The sequence below is a fragment of the Hemicordylus capensis genome, chromosome 16, assembly GCF_027244095.1.
Source record: "Hemicordylus capensis ecotype Gifberg chromosome 16, rHemCap1.1.pri, whole genome shotgun sequence".
NCBI classification, from domain to species: domain Eukaryota; kingdom Metazoa; phylum Chordata; class Lepidosauria; order Squamata; family Cordylidae; genus Hemicordylus; species Hemicordylus capensis.
The window spans coordinates 2,155,067-2,179,466 of NC_069672.1; the positions used below are offsets into that span (position 1 = coordinate 2,155,067).

Genomic DNA, 24,400 nt, shown 5'->3' on the forward strand with positions numbered 1-24,400 from the left:
GACGGCCTCCCGAAGCATGGAAGACTATGCCAAGGTATTTAAATATTTTAACTTGTTCAGTTAATTGGCCATTTATTTTCCATACATGGGGCTTGGGGCGTTTGGCAAATACCAGTACTTTAGTTTTCTGGTAGTTTACCTCAATGGCCTCCTCTGCACAAAAAGAGCTAAGTGATGCAAGTGCCCACCTTAGGCCGACTGGAGTCAGTGACAGGAGAACCATGTCATCGGCATACAGCAGAATTGATATATGTTTATGAGCCAGTTTGGGCGGATGAATAGAAGGACCATTCATATGCGTTACTATGGAGTTAATATAGATGTTAAACAAAAAAGGGGCTAAAATACACCCTTGTCTGACTCCTCTATGTGTGGGGATTTCAGCAGATAAGTGACCCCGTACACTACAACGAACTCTTAAGGATGTATTTTCATGTAGCTTATAAATTAGTAATAGGAGACGCTTATCTATGGATAAATCCCTCAACTTAGCCCAAAGGCGGCCCCTAGAGATGGAATCAAAGGCAGATTTTAAGTCAATAAATGCCGCATAGAGGGCAGAGCCAGGTTTACAAGTATATTTCTCAGCCAGATGTTGGAGTATAAAGGCCTGCTCAATGGTCGATCGGCCTTCACGAAATCCGGCTTGTTCAGGAGCCAGGATGTTATAGGCATCAATCCAGTCAGCCAGTTTTATCAGGAGATGTTTCGCATATAATTTAGAGATAATGCTCAAGAGGCTAATTGGGCGGTAATTTGCGGGATCTTGTCTGCTTCCTTTTTTATAAATAGGGATAATTAAAGCAACCCCCCGATCCTGAGGAATTTTCGCAGTCTTATCGATAAATGAGAATAATGACGCAAGAACAGGGGCCCACCATTCTAAGTTAGTGCGTATAATCTCAATAATGATGCGGTCGATCCCGGGAGCTTTACCGGGTTTAGTTTGTTTGACAAGGGCCTCAATTTCTGAGCATGTAACTGGGTTCCAATAGGAAAGGTCAGAGGTATTTAATTCTAACTTAGCTTCTGTAGGATCAGTTTGACTGTAGAGTTTGTGGAAATGATGCTCCCATGATTCCGCGGGAACAATAAAGGTCGGCAAGGAGGGAGCTCTCACGTGAGGAGAAGAGATCAGTCGCCAAAACCTTGTTTGATTCCTTGATTTAGCCGCATCAATTAGTTCAGACCATTTTTCTTTAGTAAATTGAAATTTCTTAGATTTCAACAATTTCTTATATTGATGCCTCAGATTAAGTAAATCCTGCGAACTGAATACAGAGGTACCTTCAGCATGGGATTTAAAGACCTGAATGAGGGCCCTCTTGGCAGCGTGACACTCAGAATCAAACCATGGACGGGAGGGGGTTTTATGGCGCTGACTAGCTGGTGGACAGGAGTTGGTGAGCATGGGTGAAAGGAGACTAATTAGGCTAGCATAAAGATCTAAGATAGCTGGAGAGGAAATCTGTAATCCTTTCCCAACTAGGGCATCTCGCAGAGAGATGGCATCCTGAGAATTTAGGAACAAGCTTACTTGGTTAAGCAAGAAAGGAGACCATCTCACTCGCTGGTGTATAGGTCCATCATTCCTGCAAAGATCTTGTCTGCAGTCTAACCTAACAAGGCCTTTCCAACCAATATTCAGAAGCAGGGGGAAATGATCGCTCTCTGGTCGATTAACAACTTGAAAGTTCCTAACAGCTGAGGCCAAACCACGAGAAATAGCCACATAGTCAATTAAGGAAGGTCTAGCTCCCGCCCAGTGAGTAAACTCTGCGGGAAAATCAGTGTGAACCGCTCCATTAAGACAGTGCAAATCCAACTTATTAAATGACTGAAGTAAGGTTAAACCAGAAGCATTAGCTCTAGAGTCTTTAGAGTGTCTAACGATTAAAGGGAATGGAGGTTCTACAGTTGGAGGGTAACAGTGAAATTTGGAATAAAGAGCTCGATCATCCAAACCAGTACAAGCATTGAAGTCTCCCGCCAGTACATAATGTGAATTATGCTGTGAGATCTGGATATCAGTAATAAATGCTTCCCTTTATATCCCTTTATATGTTTTAAAGTTATGAAAACTTTAACTCTCATTTTTTAATTCATTCCCTTACCAAACAAGACTTTTGTTGTTGCATCAGCAGTATCCACGTCCTCTGAGTAAGCCAGGCCTGCACAACTCAAATGCCCTGGTGGGCCAAAACTGAGCGTGACTTGGCTCATGGAGGCCGAGGTCAGGCCGAGAGAGAGAGAGAGAGGGGCAGGCTGGCGTCAGGCTTTAGGAGCCACCCCATCCCGCCAAACATCTCTGTGTTGACTTTGTTACTTGTCTTTTACATTTTTGGTAGTCCTTCTCCCCCCACCTCGCAGCGGCAACCTCACTCCAGAGTCCCAGAGCAATGCACGGCCTTCGGCCCTGGCCGCGTCTCTTGCCAACTGCGAGGCGCGCCTCACTGTGGCGAATGCTGGGAGGATGACCCCACCCCCAGTTCTTCCAGTCCTGCAGTGCTCCAGGCAGCTTCTCTCTCTCCAACTCGATATTGATTGCCTTTTCATTTTCCTCTTTCCCCTTTCCCCCTCTCAACCTCCTTTTTCACTTTTTTCCACTAAGAAAAGAGGAAGAATTCCGATCGCCTTCTGAACTCTCCCCCCTCCCTCTCTCCCTCCTTTCCTGCCCTTTTCCACATGAAGCATGCAGGGAAGACTCGAATTGTACTAGTTCCCAAAGGACACAAGGTCTTTATCTCCACTACGAGGGCTGCCAGATCGCTTTTGCCTGCCCAGGCAACTGTGCCCACTCTACTGCTGCCCAGCCAAGCCCAACACACAATTTCCCACCCTTGGGCAAAGGCACAAAGAGGAGAGCTCGCCAACGCTCTTGCTGCTCTCCTGCAGGCTCCGACAGGCCGTGGATGCCAAACTAAAGCACCCACCCCCCACCTCGAGAAAACTCAAGGCCACACTGAGCAAAAAGGCTTCTCTCGCCACGCCCACTGAAGGGGACATGGCGAGGAGGAGACCCGGCTGACGGAGCAGCAGTGTCCCTGCCATGACTGGGCAGACCGAGCTCCAGAGAGAAGAGTGGGAAGACCATCATTCAGGACGCAGTGAGATCTCATCCTATGGTGTGATCTCCTTCCCCTGCATGTCCCTCTGGTACAGGCAGGGTACAACCCTCTTCCGCCCCATTGCTGCAACGCTCTTTCCACTGCGCAGGCGCACCTCGCAGTTGGCAAGAGACCTGGCCGGGGCTGAACACCCTGCATCCATCGCTCTGGGACTCAGGAGTGAGGTTGCAGCTGCTGGTGGGGGTGGGGAGGAGGAGGACTACTCATGTCCTGGCTCACTTCCCAGCAGCCATCCCTCGGCCATGCATCAACAAAAATGTAAAAGATTTTTTAAAAAAATACCGGGCTGGGCGATGGGCAATGGGGAGTCATGTGGCATGTCTTGGAGGGGCCCTCGAGGCAGCGATCCCTGAAACAACTGCCTTCCCTTGTCCAACGGTGGCTACACCCATGACTGGGGGACCAAATGACCTTCAGAACCCACTCAAACTCCATAAATCAGCTCCTACTTCTGAACCAGCTTTTGCACAGCTGAATTTTAATTAATTAATTAATTAATTACATTTGTACACCGCCCCAAACATTTTTCTCTGGGCAGTTAACAATAGCATAAAACAAGTTAAAATACATACCAAAACCTAAAACAACTCAGCAATTTAAAAATCAACCATGAATTAAAACCTTCCAATTTAAAGAACAGAAAAAGCTTGGGTGGGTTTTCAAATGCTTTCTAAAACTTGTCAGAGATGGGGAGGGTCGTATCTCAGCAGGGAGCGCATTCTACGGTCTTGGGACAGCAACCGAGAAGGCCCGTCCCCGTGTGGCCACCAGCTGAGCTGGCGGCAACTGGAGACGGACCTCTCTGGACGACCTCAATGGGCGGTGGGGATCATAATGAAGAAGACGTTCTCTTAGATACCCAGGGCCTAAGCCGTTTAGGGCTTTATAAGTTATGACAAGCACTTTGTATTTTGCCCGGAAACCTATTGGCAGCCAGTGTAACTCTATCAACAAAGGAGTGATGTGGTCTCTCCGAGATGACCCAGAGACCAACCTGGCCGCCGCGTTCTGTACCAACTGAAGCTTCCGGACTACGTACAAAGGCAGCCCCACATAGAGCACATTGCAGAAGTCAAGTCAGGAGGTTACCAACATATGTACCACTGTTTTGAGGTCATTCATCTCAAGAAACGGACGCAGCTGGCGTATCAGCCGAAGCTGATAGAAAGCACCCCTGGCCACCACCTCAACCTGAGAAACTAGGGAGAGGTATGGATCCAGAAGTACTCCCAGACTGCGAACCTGTTCCTTTTGGGGAAGTGTGACCCCATCCAGAACAGGGAGATCAAAATCGTCTCTAGAGTTCTGACCTCGCACAATAAGTACCTCCGTCTTATCTGGATTGAGTTTCAGTTTATTCTCCCTCATCCAGCCCATTACTGCTTCCAGGCAAGCATTTAGGGGAGTTATGCCATCTTCTGAAGAAGTTGACATGGCCTGTTTCCAACCTCCCATGGCTGGACAAGGTAATTGAGCTGGTGGCCTCTCAGCTCCAGGTGGTCTTGGAGGAAACTGATTATCTAGACCCATTTCAAACTGGTTTTCAGGCGGGCTATGGGGTAGAGACTGCCTTGATCAGCCTGATGGATGATCTCCAATTGGGAATTGACAGAGGAAGTGTGACTCTGTCGGTCCTTTTGGATCTCTTGGTGGCTTTCGATACTATAGACCATAGTATCCTTCTGGAACGTCTCAGGTGCTGGGGGGGCACTGTTTTACAGTGGTTCATCTCCTACCTCTCGGACAGATTCCAGATGGTGTCGATTGGAGACTGTTGCTCTTCAAAATCTGAGCTTAAGTATGGTGTCCCTCAAGGCTCCATACTCTCTCCAATGCTTTTTAACATCTACATGAAACCGCTGGGAGAGATCATCAGGGGATTTGGAGCGGGGTGTTATCAGTATGCTGATGACACCCAAATCTACTTCTCCATGTCAACTTCTTCAGGAGATCAGAATTGGTGATCTTGAGAGGTAAAAGGAAGACAGCAGATTCTGCTGCTGATGGTCAGGTAGCCATTTTCTTCTTCCCTTTCATATTGCTCTGAAGAGAAGTGGAGTAAAGCCATGCATGTCTCCCTAGAGTGACTGCTGCAGTCATGGAGCGAGACTCTGATTCGACAAGGTGTTTTGCTGTGCTCAGTTGTTGCCCAATGAGTGCTGCTGATTTATTCAAGGTTTTCTGGTCCCTCTTTTTAACCTCACGAGGTGACAAAAAGTGTCTAGGTCAGTTTGAAGAGTTTCCCACAGGCAACAGCACTTTTGGCTCTGCAGGCTGAACAGCTTGTAATTTTAATTGATAAACAGGATGTGGAGTAGATCTTCTTCCCTAAGAGATCCAATTTTCTCCCTTCTTCATCTGCAGGGGTCGTGTGGCATCTCCCAGATTTCGCTGACATGGCGCACTCAATGACCAGGGAGTATCCTGTATGTGATACAAACTCTCCAAACATTTGGAGGTTGGGGGCTGATGTATGAATAAACTCCCACACACACTTTGCTGTCCTGGAGATCACTGGGAGAACCATAGGTTGGGCTATTTGTGACTTGACCATGAAATTATAGACAGGACCGTATATGGTGGCTAGTTTTGATTTCAGATCCAAACCTAGAGCCTCCACCATTTCCCTAATGTGCTTGTGGTAGGCTTCTTTTCTTCGTTAGGGGAGACATAGGTAGAGGGTGGTACATCAGTAGGAGGATCCATCAAATTATCCGGATCTTCTGGGTCTGATTCAAAGTGATGGTCTGAAGGTAATCGAGTTGGGGCAAGTGGGATGTACATTTGCTTCTCAGAAGTACAAGGAGATTTTAAAGGTGGTGGCGGTTGAGAATGTGTTTGAATCCCCACATCCAAGCACGTAGGCCTACTCAGTAAAGCAGGTGCATCCCTACTTGCCAAGGTGTTTATTGTCAAAGAGGAAGAAAGGGGAAGATAAGATTTTGAAGGAGTCAACTTTCATGGTCTTCCCTCTTGATAGTCATATGGAATGTCAGCAGAGGAGGCTCCAAAGGCATCCATAGCCAGAGTTGATCCCGCTGCCGAAGCGTGAGTAAAACCGCAGGAGTGCCAAACAGATGCCCCACCCACCCACCCCAAGTGAACAGTAGACAGGGTACAAGAAGATGGCTAATCCACTAGGCATATACAGGTGAAACTCGGAAAATTAGAATATCGTGCAAAAGTCCATTAATTTCAGTAATGCAAATTAAAAGGTGAAACTGATATATGAGACAGACGCATTACATGCAAAGCAAGATAAGTCAAGCCTTAATTTGTTATAATTGTGATGAACATGGCGTACAGCTCATGAAAACCCCAAATCCACAACCCCAGAAAATTAGAATATTACATGGAACCAAGAAGACAAGGATTGTAGAATAGAACAATATCGGACCTCTGAAAAGTATACAGTGTACTGTGCTTGATTGGCCAGTAAACTCGCCTGATCTGACCCCATAGAGAATCTATGGGGCATTGCCAAGAGAAGGATGAGAGACATGAGACCAAACAATGCAGAAGAGCTGAAGGCTGCTAATGAAGCATCCTGGTCTTCCATAACACCTCCTCAGTGCCACAGGCTGATAGCATCCATGCCACGCTGCATTGAGGCAGTAATTGCTGCAAAAGGGGCCCAAACCAAGTACTGAATACATATGCATGCTTATACTTTTCAGAGGTCCGATATTGTTCTATTCTACAATCCTTGTCTTCTTGGTTCCATGTAATATTCTAATTTTCTGGGACTGTGGATTTGGGGTTTTCATGAGCTGTACGCCATGATCATCACAATTATAACAAATTAAGGCTTGACTTATCTTGCTTTGCATGTAATGCGTCTGTCTCATATATCAGTTTCACCTTTTAATTTGCATTACTGAAATTAATGGACTTTTGCACGATATTCTAATTTTCCGAGTTTCACCTGTAGAAACAGATCCTGTCGGTGTAGTTGTTCCTTCAGCGCTTGTTAGTAGACAATCCTTAAATGTGGACATAGTGCTGGAGGATGAATCAAGAATCTACAGCAATATTCTTGCAGTGGAGGGATCCAATCCCGCCACTCTGTTTGAATCTTCCTCTTCAACATCAGATGTAGGCATTGGGATCTGACATTGAGGTGAGATCTGTCTTGATGCCGACAGCACAGATGTATGTAGCGCCAATATCAAAGTTGGAGAACGAGGAGTAGGAGTTACCGGCATTGATGGTACGTCCCAACGTTGATCAGCTGGTGTTGAAGGTGCTAAGGTATCAATCGGTGTTGGAGTTGGCGACAGAGATCGAGCCCTTGAGATCAATCACGTCAAAGGGCGGTTAATGTCGAGAGGTGGCTCAGTAGACTTCTTCAACATCAAGGGAGTTGATGGCGAAGGGACAATATCGAGGATCACTTTCAATTTCAAGGGTTGTACATCTGACACAAGCTGTTGTAGATGGTGACGGTGTACGATCTTTGGTTAGGTCTTCAGTCTTGGGGATGATGGGCTAGTCTCTGAGGTTGACCACTTGGTCTTGGACTTCGAATGTTTTGAAGTACAGCCTGCACCCAAAGGCGGCACCCAAAGGGCTCCTAAAAACTGTGGATGTCAAAGTTGATGCCGATGGTTTCGAAGAGTTCGGTGTTGAGATTGTCTTCGATGAAAATCTTGACATCGGCGTTGAAGGGCAGGGCTCGCCTGGAGTGGAGGGGCTTACCGCCTCATCATATATGGCAGCACAAAGTCTCAGAGTCTGATTTTTGTGAGTCTGTTTTGAGAAAGAGAAATGTCTTGCAAGCAGAAACATTGTGCTCTTCTCCAAGGCAGATGAAACACAAATCATGGAGGTCTTTAAAGGGGAGTTTAGCTTCATATACCTTGCACCCCTTAAAGCTCAATTTCTCCTCAGCCATAACGATAAGCAGAAGTGTAGTCCAAAGCCTGTTCTGAGGGTCAAAAACACCAACGTTGTCCGGAAGCCAAATGACCAGTCAAATAACCACATTAACTGTCCATTTAAAAAAAACCAAAATTTTATATATGAATGAACCTCACTATAGCAAAAAGTTTTCTGAAGCACTTTCCGATGAGGAGTGACAGACTGAGGTCCGAACGCAACAGTGGTAGGAAAAGAACTGAGGAACATGGCGCCAGCCCAGCTTGAAATAGCACACTGTAGGCGTGGAGGTGGGGCTCAGTTGCCATGATGAGCTGCAGCATTCTACCGCAAGGTCCCCATGCAGGCACAGAACCCATTATTATGGATCTCGATCCAGATCCTCAGTTTGCTAGCTCACATCCAGACTATCACTGCCCCCAGCCCCCAGTTCACTACATGCACTGCTTCCCTAGGACCTGATCTCAGAGAAAGGTAGAACTGAGTGTCATCTGCATGTTGATGACACTTCAGTCCAAACCAGTGTTCCCTCTAAAGCATGTGCACGCTCACAACTTTTTAAATGTCCACTCAGTTAACTTTAGATCCCACTCAGGCTGAATCGGGAAGGCCTCACGCTGTATGTACATGCACACACTCTGTCTTGATACTGCCGCCCTGAACAAAACTCAATCTGCACTAAGGTGAAAAAAAATCAGAGAGAACACTGGTCCAAACATCCTGATGACTTTTCCCAGAAGTGTCATGTCGATGTTAAAAAGCATGGGGAACAAAACTGAGCCTTGAGGGACCCCCAGAGGCCAAGGAATTGAGCAGTCCCCCCAACACCACCTTCTGGAACCTCCCCTCAAGAAAGGACTGGAACCACTCCAATGCCCCACCCCTGGTCCCTATTCCTGAGAGGTGGGCCAGAAGGATACCATGGTCAATGTTACCAAATGCTGCTGAGAGGTCCTGTAGAACCAACAGGGATGCACTCACTCCCCGTCTAGTTCCCAGCACATGTCATCCACCACAGTGGCCAAGGCAGTTTCAGGCCCAAACCCAGGCGAAAACCCAGATCAAAAAGGGCCGAGATAATCCTTATCACCCAAGACCCTTTGTAGCTGCAGAGACGCACATGCTCTATCACATTACATTACACTACATAAATAAAAGAGAAGATTTGAAACAGACCGATATTTCTCAAGGTTGGTGGAATCAAGGGAGGACTTTTTAAACCTCCAGACTTGACTTCTGTAATGCGCTCTACGTGGGGCTGCCTTTGTAGGTAGTCCTGAAACTTCAGTTGGTTCAGAACGCAGCAGCCAGGTTGGTCTCTGGGTCATCTCGGAGAGACTACATTACTCCTTTGTTGATGGACTTACACTGGCTGCCAATAGTTTTCTGGGCAAAATACAAAGTGCTAGTTATAACTTATAAAGCCCTAAATGGCTTAGGCCTTGGGTATTTAAGAGAGCGTCTTCTTCGCTATGAGCCCCACCGGCCGCTGAGGTCACTTGAGGAGGTCCGTCTCCAGTTGCCGCCAACTCGTTTGGTGGCTACACAGAGACGGGCCTTCTCGGCTGCTGCCCCGAGACTGTGGAATGCGCTCCCTGCTAAGATACGATCCTCCCCATCTCTGGCAATTTTCAGAAAACACCTGAAAACACATCTCTTCAACCAGGCTTTCTCAGCTTTTTAAAACTTGTTTTTAAATTCTTCTGATTATTTGTTGTTTTACGATGTTTTTAATTGTTAATTATCGTTTTTATGCTTTATAATTTTTGTTCTAATTATTAACTGATTTTAATGGTTTTAATTTTTTAATGGATTTTAATGGTGTTTGGAACCCTAACCCTGAGCCTTTTGGAAGGGCGGTATAAAAGTTTTTAAAAAGTTATAAATAGAACTTTTATATTTATAAAAGTTTATATGGTGGTATAAAAGTTTAAATAAATAAATAGTGATCTTACCACTGCCTCCTTGAAGCTCGGTGCCATCTTGCTCTCTCATTAATAATTGGCTCTAACCAGCTACCTGTTCTTTCCCTGGCAGATTTTACTAGCCATGAAGGGCAAGGGTCCAGAGCGCCTGTTGCTGCCTGTACACTACCAAGGATCTTACCTACGTCTTCAGGTGGCACCAACTGAATGGTGCCACCAGATGGTCCATTTCCTGCGTCGAAATCCAGACGAGTGTCCTTATCTGCAAAGTAACAAGCAAACCAGTCAGAGCAGGCTGTTGATGGTTAGGAACAGAGGAAGCTGCCATATACCGAGTCAGACCATTGGTCCATCTAGCTCAGTATTGTCTACCCAGGCTGGCAGCGGCTTCTCCAAGGTTGCAGGCAGGAATCTCTCTCAGCCCGATCTTGGAGATGCTGCCAGGGAGGGAACCTGAAACCCTCCCCCATCTCACAGGGGCCTGTGTGAGGTAGTGACTTTGCCACATGAAACAGCTCTGCTGGCCTAAATAAGCCTCTAAAAATATTCCCGGTAAGAGTATCGGGTCCAATTGTTCCCTTCTCTCCTCCCTGCAAGATTAGCACTGTGGAGCAAAAGCGATAAGTGAAGAATATTCCGCTCCTCTGCTGTATTATTGCCAATAGAAAGGGGGGGGGGGAATCCCAAACTATCCAATAGCTTGTCAAGGAAAAGGAAGACAAAGGAAAACAACATGGACATCTTTAAGACTCCGAATAACAGTAATTAACTACCAATTAATTAACTACCAAGAGAAGCCATATGAAATGGAGAGGAGACCCGGCGGCGGGTCTTCGCCGTCTCTCCTGCGGCAGCAGGGTTTGGCGGGGAAAGATGGAGGAGGGCTCCGTGCGTGGCGAGTCCTTCTTTTGTTTTTGAGGTTTCCAAGGAAGGCGGGTGGAAAAGCTTCTGACAGGAAGGTCAAGCGAGCCGAGGAGGAGGGCGTTACCAGCTGGGGGGAAGCCACGCCCCCTCCCCGCGTTGCCTTGGTAACGCCGATGCTAAAACCGCCGCGGCGGCTTCGGTCATACCATTCGGTGGGGTTCTGGGAGGGGAGACAGGAAGAGGAGAAGACCGTGGGGACCAAAGGCAAGGAAACAGTATCGGGTGGAAAGTGGACCAAGCCTGCGGCGGGGGCGTTGCGGTCGGTGGGAGAGACGGTCTGAGCTGCGGGGTTTTTTATTTATTTATTTATTTATTAAATTTTTCAGTCGTTCCCCCCAGCAGGCGGATGGTCCGGCTCGGGCAAGATGGCGGCGGCGCGCTGAGCGAGGAAGGGAGCGCGAGCGTGGCGGCAGGTAAGGGAGGAAGGGAGGAGAAGCGGGGAGCGCACCCCCGGCCCTCCCCATTGGGCCAGGAGGGGAGAGGCGCGCGCGCTGATTGGCTGCCCGCTTCCCCCTCAGCAGCTGCTTCTGGAAAGTTCTTCTTGCTTCACCCCAAACCCCCAATTTCTCCTCGGGGGGCTCCTTTGTGGAAGGTTGGAGGAGCAAAATTGGCGGAGAAGGCGCTTCTGAGCATGGCCAGAGTGCACCCCCTTACTATAGGGACAGTGCCTCTGAGCATGGCCAGAGTGCACCCCCCCCTGTAGGGACAGTGCCTCTGAGCATGGCCAGAGTGAACCCCCTGTAGGAACAGTGCCTCTGAGCATGGCCAGAGTGCGCTCTCTCTCCCCCTCACTGCGAGCCACTTGGTCAGACTTACACAAGAAAGAAGGGCTGTCACCAACCCTATAGACACTCGCCTGAATGTTAATGAATAAAATTTTCCAGAATGCCCCAAATCAGCTGTGCCAAAGGCCATCGTGGCCAAGTGTGTTTCCCTACTCACTTTTATTCCTCAGCAAGTTCTCCAACAGCAAACATATACACACCCTGCAGTTGAAATGCCCACTTTTTTCGATCAATATCCAAAAAGAGTATCATATTTTTCTGTCAATGAAAAACTCTCAGGAAAACTTGATCTGTGGGCTTCCCAAATATTTCCGACACTTTTTCCCCTGGGGGGGGGAGACACCCCTCATTTCTAAACATCTGCCTTTTCATCAATATGTTAGCAGCAATGAATTGATGCTAATGAAATAGAAGGCAAGCTTGTCAAAAAGTTATTGCATGCACATTCAGTGATTGTAAATGCTGGCATAATATTAGGCAAGCAGGTCAATTTCAAAAGCTTTTCAGGTGGCTTTTGGTGGGAAGTGTGAAAGGGCACATGTAAACTTTTGTTGGTTGTTCACAGGAGGATAATATGGTGGGGTGCTTATTTTTATTAGTTATGTAGGTTAAATAATATGTTGCTTTAAAAACAATATAAAGGTCAAACATGCCAAATCAGATCACAGTCTGGTTAGGGTTAGGGTTATATCAGGAAAATACGCATAGTAAAATTTTCAGAAGATTTATGCAAATAAGAAAAATGCATGAGAAAATGTCTTTGAAAATTTTCTGGGGGAAAACATCCAGAAAATTTTCTAATTCAAAAATTTCCAGGAACCCTGCATCTCTGATGCAAATGTAACCGATTCCCTTTTCCCATCCATGCAACACATTTTTGAACTAAGCAAAACAGGTTAGATCCTGGGCTTGATATTGGCGGACTTCATTTGGTTACAAAGCATTCCAGAAATGAAGACAAGACCCGATTTTAATGCTCAGGACTGTCTCAGGTTTCTATAAAACATGGATTTTTATGCATAATTACCTAGTGGCAACAGTCTACGCTAAGACCTCCACACTACCCATACTAGCTACTTGGCAACCAGACTGGCTCAAGATAAAAGTGTTTGTAATAGCCCATATTCCTGGACTTTGCCCCTTCTATAAGGTGGTGAAGGCACAAGTGGACCCCAGAACAAAATGAAGGCTGTAGTCCAATGCATCTCTGTTTGGGAATAAGCCCATCGAGCTAATTGTGGCTTAATTCTGAATATAGATGCATAGGCTTTGGTTACAACACCTTTAAAAAAATATACAGAATTAATAAGGTTAATAGGATACTAGAATTAAGTAGCCATAAAAACCATACAAAAATATCATTTTTTTAAAGGGGAGGAAAGTTATTCACTGTTCTAAACTCTTGTCTATCCCAAACAATTGAATCAACCCTCTTGAACAGTAATACTCTGTTTATCACGTAAACACACATCCTGTTCATACACACGTGTATGTATAAATGTATTCTGCAATCTCTTATTTAAACAGTGTCAAAACATTAATGCATCAACTGCCAAAACAGGAGAGTCTGTTTTATTTAAAAGTTTTTGGATGGAGACACACAAATATTTTCACTCAGTATTTCTTATGTGGTGTTCTTCATAGTTTGGTCAGATGCTCCACATGAGACAAACTTTGTTTTGAACTGGGTTTACTTTGTTGTTTGTATTTGTGGGTCAGTGCCCTTGGAAAAGGGTCTCTCTCCATAATAGGCTCCATAAAGCATTTTGTGGGGCACCTGGAAGTTTCCTCTTGTCTTTCTACACTGTATATCACAAATGCATTTTCAGCACATTTTAAATGGCAGATGAGCACAGCATTACTGGAAGATTTGATGTGGCACAGGCTTCCAGGGACCTTGTAAGCGATTGTCGTGTTTATCCTTTGTTTTCCAGTCTCATCACAGAGATCACGAAAGCAGCAATGCAGTTCTGCTGTGGAGGCTAGCAGGAGCGGCAATCCAGTGATCTTCCAACGCCTTTCCTTCAGGAAACCCCTTTCCACATTCACTCATCCACCAAGGGACCACACAGAGCTGCAATGGAACGAACCACAGGGCAGTGCAGAACATTCCTGGGGCATGTTCTCAGGTACACACGAGGTACTGTCCTGGCCAGGGCTGTAGCTAGGGGAGAGGGGGCCCATGTTCACTCCTCTCCCCGGCAGCCCCCCCAGAGGGAGGCAGATAATGAAGAAAATAGAGAGGGGTGGAGTTGTGGGGCCCTGGGTCCTTGAATCCATCCACTCAGTTATAGCTACACCCCTGGTCCTGGCTCATTCCATGCTCTCTTAACATTTTGTGGATTAAAATGGGTATGTTTTGCTTGATAGAGCACCTGCTTTAAATGCAGAAGGTTCCAGGTTCAGTCCTTGGCTGCATCTGCAGGAGAGGCAGGGAAAGGGCCCTGCTTGAAACCTTGGGAAAGCTGCTGCTGGTCAGGGTAGACAATGGTGAGCTAGATGGACCAACAGTCTGACTCAGTATAAGGCAACCTCCTAGCTTCCGATAGGCAGGAGGAGAAAAGGAGAGAGAATGTCCCATTCTAGGTCAGGCACCCATCAGAAGAGAGTGGACAAAGCCAGCCATTCATTCATAAGTGGAGAATTAAGCAAGGTGCACTCACCCAAGAGTACTGAGGTTCTGGTTCAGCAGCAAAGCAAGAGAGGAGACAGGAGGCAGACCAGCAGCCAGGTCGACTGCTAAGCAAGGCTTCACAGTGACGCAGCTGAAGCCTGTGTGCTGGAGAGCTCTCTCAGAAAGAACTGCTGGACCAGCAAGACACAGCTCAGAAATGGCGGCTTATATAGCTAGGGAAGAGCCACACCCTCCTTGCCTAGGCCAAGAAGATTCTACTCTCGAGGAGCCTTCAGAAGAGGTTTACTCTTCCTCCTGAGTAGACCCCCCAGACAAACTGCAAACAGCCAGTTAACATAAGAACAGCCCTGCTGGATCAGGCCCAAGGAGGCCCATCTAGTCCAGCATCCTGTTTCGCACAGTGGCCCACCAGATGCCGCTGGAAGCCACTGCCGGGAGTTGAGGGCAGGCCTTCTCTCCTGCCATTACTCCCCTGCAATTGGTTCTCAGAGGCATCCTGCCTTTGAGGCTGGAGGTGGCCCACAGCCCTCCGACTAGTAGCCATTGATAGATCTCTCCTCCATGAAGTCATCCAAACCCCTCTCAAAGCCATCCAGGTTGTTGGCTGTCACCACATCCTGTGGCAGAGAGTTCCACAAGTGGATCACGTGCTGTGTGAAAGAGCACTTCCGTTTGTTGGTCCTAGACCTCCTGGCAATCAATTTCATGGAGTGACCCCTGGTTCTAGTGTTGTGTGAGAGGGAAAAGAATATTTCTCTCTCCACTTTCTCCACACCATGCATGGTTTTATAGACCTCTATCATGTCTCCCCGCAGTCGTCTTTTTTCTAAACTAAAAAGCCCCAGCAGGTGTTGTAGCCTTGCCTCATAAGAAAGGTGCTCTAGGCCCCTGATCATCTTGGTTGCCCTCTTCTGTACCTTCTCCAGTTCAACAATGTCCTTTTTAAGATGTGGTGACCAGAATTGTATGCAGTACTCCAAGTGTGGTCGCACCATAGTTTTGTATAAGGGCATTATAATGTTAGCCATTTTATTTTCAACCCCCTTCCTAATGATGCTTCTTTGTCTGTGCAGAGCTGCTTCCCCTGAGAAGCAGACTAGCCCAGAAGCCGCTGCCTGTCTGTGTAGACAGTGCTGAGCTAGATGGACCAGTGGTCTGACTCAGTAGAAGGCAACTTCCTGTGTTCTGGGGATGGGGCTGTAGCTCAGTGGCAGAGCATCTGCCTGGCACGCAGGAGCTCCCAGGTACAATCTCTGGCAGCATCTCCAGATAGGGCTGGGAGAGAGACTCCTGCCTGGAACCTTGGAGAAGCTGCTGCCAGTCAGTGCAGACAACCCTTAGTGTAACCTGGTAGAAGAAGGCAGCGTCCCTTGTTCCTCTGCAGCCTGAAGCAGCCCAGTCCAGAATTCAACCACCTCCTTCTACGTGGAACCACTCAGGGGAGGGAAACAAAGCCAGAGTGGTGGGAGATGCAGGCTTGCTGTGCGCAGGCAGGCTTTCCGGCATCCAGCCACCTTGGCTTCCAACACCCCATCCTCATCGCTTCCAGCAGGGGAGCTTTGTTATGAGTCACTCCTAAATCAGTCCTGCTGGGAGACTTGATCAGAGAGTCATTTGAGGGCGGGCAGGTAGGCAGGCATCCCTGGTGGAGGTCAAAAGCCCACCTCCTGCTGCCAGGAGAGCCAACTTCAGGGTGTTCACCCAGGTGCCATGGCGGGACTGCTTGAACTCAAGCTTACCCACGAAAAGCCTGCAGCCCCCAAACTGGCTGGGGGTTCAAGGTGGTTCCTCTCCTTGCACAGCTCACCTCTGCACATCGGTTCACCATCCGTCCTGACACACACGGGAGGAGGGCTGGTCCTGTCATAGCGAGTATAAATTGTCTCCTTTGCTGAGCAGGGTCTGCCTTGGTTTGCATTTGGACGGGAGACTACATGTGAGCACAGGAACATAGGAAGCTGCCATATACTGAGTCAGACCATAGGTCCATCTCGCTCAGTATTGTCTACCCAGACTGGCAGCGGCTTCTCCAAGGTTGTAGGCAGGAGTCTCTCTGAGCCCTATCTGGAGATGCTGCCAGGGAGGGAACCTGGGACCTTCTGCATGCAAGCAGGCAGGTGCTCTTCCTAGAGCAGCCCCATCTCCTCAGGAGAATAGCTTACATTGCTCACAAGTTGTCTCCCATTCAAATGCAAGCCAGACCAAACCCTGCTTCTCAAAGGGGATAATTCATGTTTCCTACCACACAAGACCAGTTGTCCTTAGGATATTCTCTTTAGATATTCTCCTTAGGCAATGGGGCGATCGCTGAATGGCAGAGCATCTGCTTCCCATGCAGGAGATCCCAGGTTCAATCCCTGGCAGCATCTCCAGGTAGGGTTGAGAGAGACTCCTGCCCGAAACTTTGGAGAAGCTGCTGCCAGTCAGTGTAGACAGTACTGAGCTAGATGGACCAATGGCCTGTCAGTATACGGCAGCTTCCCAACTCCAAAGAAGATGAGGAGGATATGCCAGGGGAAGAGTCCATTTTCGAGCGCTGCCCTCCAGAAATCCTGGACAGGGAATTCAAGGCGGAAACCCCATTACACTCCCCTCCGGGAGAGGACATGATACCCCCAGACTAGCCCCCAGACTCCAAAAACCCCATACCACCTGGCCCTTCCATTCAAGCCAACAAGGAAGCCCCATCTGAGCTGGCCTCTCCCATGGATTCCCTGCCATTCCCCAAGATTGAGTTCCCAGGGACAATTCATGCTTGCACAAGACCAGCTCTCCTTTGCAGGTGGTGGTGGGGATCATCTATCTACGTGCTTCCCACATTTAATTAGTCACAAATAGACAGTTGAGGACATTCGCCCATAAACTAGCACAGTAAACTAGTATATGAGACCCTCATTTCCCACACGTTCTCCTACTCGCGGTCGGGTTCTAGACACTCTATTTCCATTATTGTGGGAGTGATTTTCGGCTATTCATGGTTCCTGAGCACATGTTCTACACCTCCGGTGTTTCCCCCCTGGTATTTAGAGGATTTTTTGTCTCGTTCTTTTTGTGAAATTCAGAGGATATAGGGGTTCACGGAGGCTGGAGGGTTCAAGGTACTGTGCTGTACTCCTCTTCAGTGTTCCCTCTAACAGGGATTCCCAGATGTTGACTACAACTCCCAGAATCCCCAGCTGCAATGGCTTTTGCTTGGGGATTATGGGAGTTGTAGTCAACAACATCTGGGAATCCCCATTAGAGGGAACACTGCTCCTTTTATTTCTGCCCACCCACCGCCATTTTTTGAGATTCTTAAAAAACATATGTGCTGAGGAACCTAACCCCAAGATTCCCATAGTCACAAGGTTTACAATATTGTGGTTTTGGCATGCGCAGTTGTAGGTGGGAAGTGGGAATGTAACCTGTGTGAAAAATGTGGCCCTCTTGTATGCAGTCCAGAGTTCTTACTGCAGATAAGGCTGGTTCACACAGCCGTTAAAATCAGAGTTGGAGCTGGGCTGCCCTGATTTGCATGGTCCTCAGAACTCATGCAATTCCCTCCAGTCCAGGTAGCTCCCAGCAGAAGAACTACCACACTTTTTAAAGGTAAAAGTGTGTCAAGTGTGCCATCGAGTCAGTGTCAACTCCTGATGACCACAGAGCCCTGTGGTTGTCTTTGGTAGAATAAAGGAGGGGTTTCCCATTGCCTCCTCCCGCTCAGTGTGAGAGGATGCTTTTCAGCATCTTCCTATATTGCTGCTGCCCGATATAGTGTCAGAAGGGATTCGAACCGGCAACCTCTGGCTTGCTAATCAAGTCATTTCTCCGCTGCGCCCTTAGATGGCAGCTTTTAATCATGGGTGGAGGAAAGGTGAACCCTCCCACCCAGATTCTCTGGTTGTGTAAACCCTCGCCCTTTTCCTACCTGGTCGAACAGCACCCAGCAGAGAAAGAGCTGCACACCACATGTCTCGTGTGAATTAGGGGTCCTTAGCCTAAATGATCCAACTTTTGTTTGCTCCTCAAATCAGTTTTCCTTCCTTTTTTTTTTTTTAAACAGGAAAATGGCTCAGTGGCTTGAATGAAACAGCCTCTCTGTTGTAGCCAGCAGGATGGGAGAGTGGCAAAGGATTTTCTTACAGAATCTGGCCGTCCCTCCACACAACCAAAGGAGACGGCACCCACTGTCCCGGGAATCAACAGCATTTCAGTGCGTCCTGAAATGTGTGGAGGGGAACCTGTTGAAGCAGGTAAGAAAAGGCTTCAGATCCCACCTTCACAATTCAGTTTCTTGGGTGTGTGTTTGTGTGTGTGTGTGTGTGTGTGTGTGTGTGTGTGTGTGTGTGTGTGTGTGTGTGAAAATACACCAGCTTGGGAGCATTGGGGAGGCAGGACCAGGGAGGAGATGGCAATGCAAGTGCATGGATGTGGAAAACACTTGGTGCCACATAGATGCATTTGCATGAGCGCCAGCAGGGCGAGAGAAGTGCCCGGACTGGGTGGGGATGCCGGAGGAGGAGGAGGCAGGGAGAGTGATCATGTGCCAGGCGGCAGCCGGGTAGGAAGAGTGCGCCCGACCTCTCCTAATGGGAGGAGAGCTGGTCTTGTGTTAGCGAGCTTGAATGGTCCCCTTGGCTAAGCAGGGCCTGCCCTGGTTTGCATTTGGATGGGAGACTACCCGTGTAAGCACTGGAAGATATTCCCCTCGGGATGGGGCCACTCTGGGAAGAACACCTGCCTGCTTGCATGCAGAAGGTTCCAAGTTCCCTCCCTGGCAGCATCTCCAGATAGGGCTGAGAGAGACTCCTGCCTGCATCCTTAGAGAAGTCGCTGCCAGTCTGGGTAGCCAATAGTGAGCTAGATGGACCAATGTTCTGGCTCAGTATATAGCAACTTCCTATGTTCTTAAAAGGCAGTTTGTGTGGAGTGGTGGGAGAGAAATATTCCTTATTTATTTTTATGTGTGTATTTTTCTCCTTTTGGTTCCCCGTTTTTGTCTTTCCTTTCTTTTCTCCAGTGGTTGTGCTGTTAAACGCATGGTCTAGTTTAGATAAATGAGTGACTTCTGTTTGGAAAATGCATCTCTTCCACAAGTGTGTGTGTGCGCACATGCGTGTGTGTGTGTGTGTGTGTGTGTGTGTGTGTGTGTGTGACTTAACCTGTGAGCATTTTAGCAATCCTCTCCCTCTGGGCCACCCCAAGAAGCAGTTTGAGTGCGATTCTTCCAGGCTCTTTTCATTCACTTTTTGCCTTCCAACCTGTCACCGGAGATCTGTGGAGGCTGTCCTGTGACTCTTCAAGCTGACGCCTTCCGCTGGTTAAAGCATCGGGCTGTTAAATAATGCAGATCCAATAAATCTTTGATAGCACGCTTGGTAATGTTGCGCGGCTCTAATTCTGGCCCTGCTGCTGGTCCTGGAAACGAGGGCAGCCGGAAGAAGGAGGAGGCCTTTCTTTGGATAATGAAGGGCCACGGGAGGACCAGGGTGACCGGGTCTGGCCCCAGCCTCTCTCTCCAGCTGGAATCAAGTGGCTAAAATGTCTCACCATTTCTCTCCTGGGGAACCGAAGCAGTGAGCCCTCCTCACCTTTTCTGAATCTCACATGGGTGGTATTCCTATCTCAGAATGCTGCAGCCTGCTTTCTGCTGGGCGTGGGTTGCCCAGAGCAGACGTTGCAGTCCCCCAGGATCACCACTGCTTCCCTGTTGCCTGCCAGGTTCAGTGCGTGGTGGTGGCCACAGGCGTAGCCAGGAGAATGGGGGCCTGTGTTCATCCCAGTCCCCATGGCCCTGCCGGAGTGTGCAAGGGGGGTGTAGCCAGAGGACTGGAAGGTGCTTGCAAGCCCTCTGGGATGCATTCCCAGCCGGCATTTATTTATTCATTCATATTTTTACATTTCTGTCTTGCTCTTCCTCTAAGGAGCCCAGAGGAAGAAGAAGAAGAAGATGATGATAAATAAAAAAGCTTTATTTGTTAGCCGCCCCATAAGAAATTGTTCTCTGGGTGGCTTACAACGCAACATTAAAACAAGAGCTAAGAACACACATTAAATCATAACAGACCCCCCCCCCCCAATAAAAGTGGGGGACAAGAAAGTACAAAATACAATAAAAAGAAAAATTAAAAAAACATTTTTTTTAAAAAAAAAATCAATTACAATCAGATCACAATTCTTAAAAACCTAAATGTAAAATTTAAAAGGCCTGAGTGAACAGAGAGGTCTTTACCTGGCTTCTAAAAGAACAAAGTGATGAAGCCCAGTGAACCTCACTGGGAAGGTTATTCCATAAACGGGGTTCAGCAACTGAAAAGGCCTACTCACTAGTAGCCTCACCTCGTTTGGCAGGGGCACTTGGAGCAGGACCTCCGAAGAAGGTCCGAGTCGGGACACATGGGGCAAGGCCCTCCCTCCGGTAGCCCAGTCCCAAGTCATTTAGGGCTTACACAGTTATCATAACATATCCGGTTAGGTTTATCCTCCCAGCAACCCTGTGGCCTTTGGTTAGGCTGAGAGATACGTGACTGGCCCAGATTCACCCAGTGAGTTTCATGGCAGAACAGGAATTTGAACCTGGGTCTCCCCAGTCCTACTCCAGTACTCTAACCACTGCCTCTCATGATCCACCTTGGTCTCTGACGCCGAGGCATACTTTTTGAAAATCCCCACATTCTCAAAGTCCAAGAACTGCTTGCCTGTCTGACTTTTGGCTGCATTTTTTGAGGAGCAGACTCTCCCTGCGCTGTGTGCCTGAATACCATCCAAGTGTGCGTGCTCCATCGTGTCTGGCGGAGACGCTGGATTCTCATTGCCCTGTAATGCTCTGGTGCATTATGCAGGGGGGGCGGGGGCTGTACGTTATGGACTTTGGGAGGGCAATGCTTGCTGAGCACTTTGTACTCTTTGGTTTTTATTATAGGTTATCACTTTAAATATTCATAAGAAAAGTGATATGTAAATAATTTACTACCCAGTGGTCATTTCTGTAAGGGGAAGAAGAAGAAGAAGAAAAATACTATAATCAAGGGAAGTGTCCGCAAGTACCACATTCACACCTAGAGGGGCTGCCAGGCTCTTGACTTGACTGCCAACCAAAAGTGCCTTCTGATCTATCTATCTATCTATCTATCTATCTATCTATCTATCTATCTATCTATCTATCTATTTTTAATACATTTATATACTGCCCCAAACCAAAGTCTCTTGGTGGTTCACAATCATAAAACAACAATACAAATAAACAAAACATTAAAATCAATTAAATCTCCAAAAAAGGTGCTTAAAACGAAAACAATTTACAATATTTAAAATTACAAAAGCTAAAAGGCCAGGTTAAAAAGATGAGTCTTCAAAGATCTTTTAAAAACTGCAAGAGATGGGGAGAGTCTTATGCCAGCAGGAAGCGCATTCCAAAGTCTCAGAGCGACTACTGAGAAGGCCCGTCCCTGAGTGGCCACCAAATGACTTGAAGGTAGCCAAAGACGGGCCTCCTCTGACGAACGCAGTGGACGATGGGGATCGTGCAGAAGAAGTTGCTCTCTTATATACTGTGGGTCTAAGCTGTGTAGGGCTTTATAGGTTATAACCAGCACTTTGTATTTTGCCCGGAAACCTATTGGCAGCCAGTGTAACTCCTGTAACAGAGGAGTAATATGGTCTCTTTGAGATTACTATACAGATGTCTGTCTGCACTGAGTTCAGGACAGGGTCATGCAGATTCTTTGACTGCAGCTGGGCACTTCTGCGCTGGTGGCTCTAGGAAAAATATATATATTGAGCGGGGCGCAGAAGGGGCAAAGTATATTTATGGTTGGGCGAGCTGTGTCCTGCATTTTAGGGGAGGAGACCTGATCTTGTGGTAAAGGTGAAGTGTGCCATCGAGTCAGTGTCGACTCCTGGCGCCCACAGAGCCCTGTGGTTGTCTTTGGTAGAATACAGGAGAGGTTGGCCATTGCCGCCTCCCGCACAGTCTGAGATGATGCCTTTCAGCCTCTTCCTATATCGCTGCTGCCCAATAGAGTGCCAGCGGGGATTCGAACTGGCAACCTTCTGCTTGTTCGTCACGCATACCTTAGCAACCTCTGGCTTGCTAATCAGGTCATTTCCCCGCTGCGTCATTAGGTGGCAGCAAGTATGAATTGTTTCCATTGCCAAGCAGGGTCTGCCTTGGTTTGCATTTGGATGGGAGATTACATGTGAGGGCTGCAAGATATTCCCCTCAGGGGATGAGGCCATAACTCATTAGAAGAGCAGCAGAAGGTCCCAGCAAGTTCACTCTTTGATAGCATCTCCAGGTAAGACTGGGAGAGACTCTTGCCTGAAACCTTGGAGAGTTGCTGCCAGTCAGTGTAGACAGTTCTGTGCTAGATGGACCAAGGGTCTGACTCAGTAGAAGGCAGCTTCCTATCAAGATAGACCACATACCCCACTCTAGGCTCCTTGGAGGAAGAACAGGGTACAAATGTAAAAATAAATGAATAAAAGAGGTGCAGGGAATCAACAGCAGGAGAAGGGGCCTGCCTTCACCTCCAGGTTGTGGGTTTCCCAGAGGCATCTGGTGGGCCACTGTGGGAACCAGGATGCTGGACTAGGGAGGCTTTGGGCCTGATCCAGCAGGGCAATTCTTGTGTGACTTTAATTACTTTTCCTGGTCTGCTGTTCTGATAGTCTCAGTCCATCCTGTCTCAAGCTCACCGGTTTCCTCTCCTGTTCGCAGAGGGCCTTGGAAGATCTGCCAAAGGTTGAATTCCAGCTGTGTCTTTCCCTCTTCGATGTTGCCTACCACCATTTCTTTGGGAAGACCTGGAGGAGCGCTGCAAGGCCCCTGAAAGCTGGACCGGGACAGCCTCCTTCGGTGGTCTTCAACGAGGTAAGGAGAGGAAAAAACCCTCTCTGAGTGCCAGCTCAGATTCCTGGGAGGAGAGCTTGTCTTGTGGTAGCAAGCATGGATTGTCCCCTTTGCTAAGCAGGGTCTGCCCTGGTTTCCATTTGGAGGGGAGACTACATGTGTGAGCACTGTAAGGTATTCCTCTCAGGGATGGAGCCGGTCTGGGAAGAGCAGAAGGTTCCAAGTTCCCTCCCTGGCGGCATCTCCAAGAGAGGGCTGAGAGAGACTCCTGCCTGCAACCTTGGAGAAGCCGCTGCCAGTCTGGGTAGGCAATACTGAGCTAGATGGACCAAGGGTCTGACTCGGTAGAAGGCGGCTTCTTGTGTTCCTCATGAGCATTAACTGGGTACAAGAAGCATCCTACCCAGCTTTGGGCAGTGTGAATTCAGTTTCCAGGAATGTGTGAGTTAAATGCTGGGCCAGAGGAGGGGAAAGTGTTTGTGTGGGTGGCAGGTGAGCCGGCTCTGGCAATATCTTCCTACCAGCACTTTTACGCCGCGTCTTACTAAGGGGCCTTCTACTGTGCCTCCCACACGATCCCTTTCCCCTCCTCCGATCTAGCTTTGAAGCTATTCTCACAAGCAGACTGGAACTGGAACCAGCCCTTCCATGAAGCAAAGAGAAGGGATACAAGTTCTCTGGGCCATTTTAAAGTAGAGATGTCCCCTATCAGCCGTGATGAGAGGCAGTGTTTACTTTATTTATGTATTTATTATATTTATATACCGCCTGATATATAAATTTCTAGGCAGTGTACACAATCCCAGTTACAATCTAAAAATAAAAGCAAACAAAACACTTCCATGGCAAATAAAATTCGCAGAATGAAACAATATACTGTCTCAGGATAAGAACAATTAAACCGTTGAAAATTAGTTTTAATTTAAACTGGCCTGAGAATTTAATTTAATTTATTAATTTAATTTAAAGCCTGAGAAAATAGGTGTGTCTTAAGGGTCTTTTTAAAAGCAGGCAGAGATGGGGGAGCTCTTATGTTGACAGGGAGTGCATTCCCAAGTCCTGGGGCAGCCACAGAGAAGGTCCGCCCCCCCCCCCCCCCCGAATCACCACCCAACGAACTGCTGGCAACCATAACCGGACCTCCCCAGATGGCAGCAAGGTTCATCCCCACTGAATCTGGCCCAAGGCTCATCTAGTCCCGAATCCTCTTTCCCACAGTGGCCCACCAGATACCTCTGGGAAGCCCACAACTAAGGAGATGAAGGCAGGCCCTCTCTCCTGCTGTTGCTTCCTGT

At 47.8% G+C, this 24,400-nt stretch overlaps 2 protein-coding genes and 1 long non-coding RNA gene across 8 annotated transcripts in view; 1 reads left to right on the plus strand and 2 right to left on the minus strand.

Moving 5' to 3' along the window:
• Nucleotides 1-10,928, minus strand: part of KCNAB2 (potassium voltage-gated channel subfamily A regulatory beta subunit 2) — a 159,965-nt gene extending 149,037 nt beyond the window's left edge. For 2 of the 3 annotated variants that reach the window (XM_053280701.1, XM_053280696.1), the window contains exons 1-2: nt 10,720-10,928; nt 10,113-10,193 (exon numbers count right to left, since the gene is read on the minus strand). The gene's annotated coding sequence lies outside the window, so the exon portion shown is untranslated. Of the gene's footprint in view, nt 1-10,112; nt 10,194-10,704 lie in introns of all 3 variants that reach the window. The other variant, XM_053280698.1, reaches the window with a different exon arrangement.
• Nucleotides 10,929-13,185: 2,257 nt separating this feature from the next.
• On the minus strand, nt 13,186-14,443 carry LOC128338381 (uncharacterized). The gene is made up of 2 exons (XR_008312597.1): nt 14,304-14,443; nt 13,186-13,714 (listed from the first exon to the last, which is right to left on the minus strand). It is a non-coding gene; the product is annotated as an uncharacterized LOC128338381 (long non-coding RNA).
• The window catches only part of NPHP4 (nephrocystin 4), a 117,282-nt gene continuing 106,516 nt past the window's right edge, over nt 13,635-24,400 (plus strand). For 2 of the 4 annotated variants that reach the window (XM_053280690.1, XM_053280692.1), the window contains exons 1-3: nt 13,648-13,780; nt 18,318-18,507; nt 22,974-23,126. In XM_053280690.1, the coding sequence (XP_053136665.1) occupies nt 18,370-18,507; nt 22,974-23,126 (291 nt within the window). In that variant the 5' untranslated portion in view covers nt 13,648-13,780; nt 18,318-18,369. Of the gene's footprint in view, nt 13,781-18,317; nt 18,508-22,973; nt 23,127-24,400 lie in introns of all 4 variants that reach the window. The other 2 variants (XM_053280691.1, XM_053280693.1) reach the window with 2 other exon arrangements.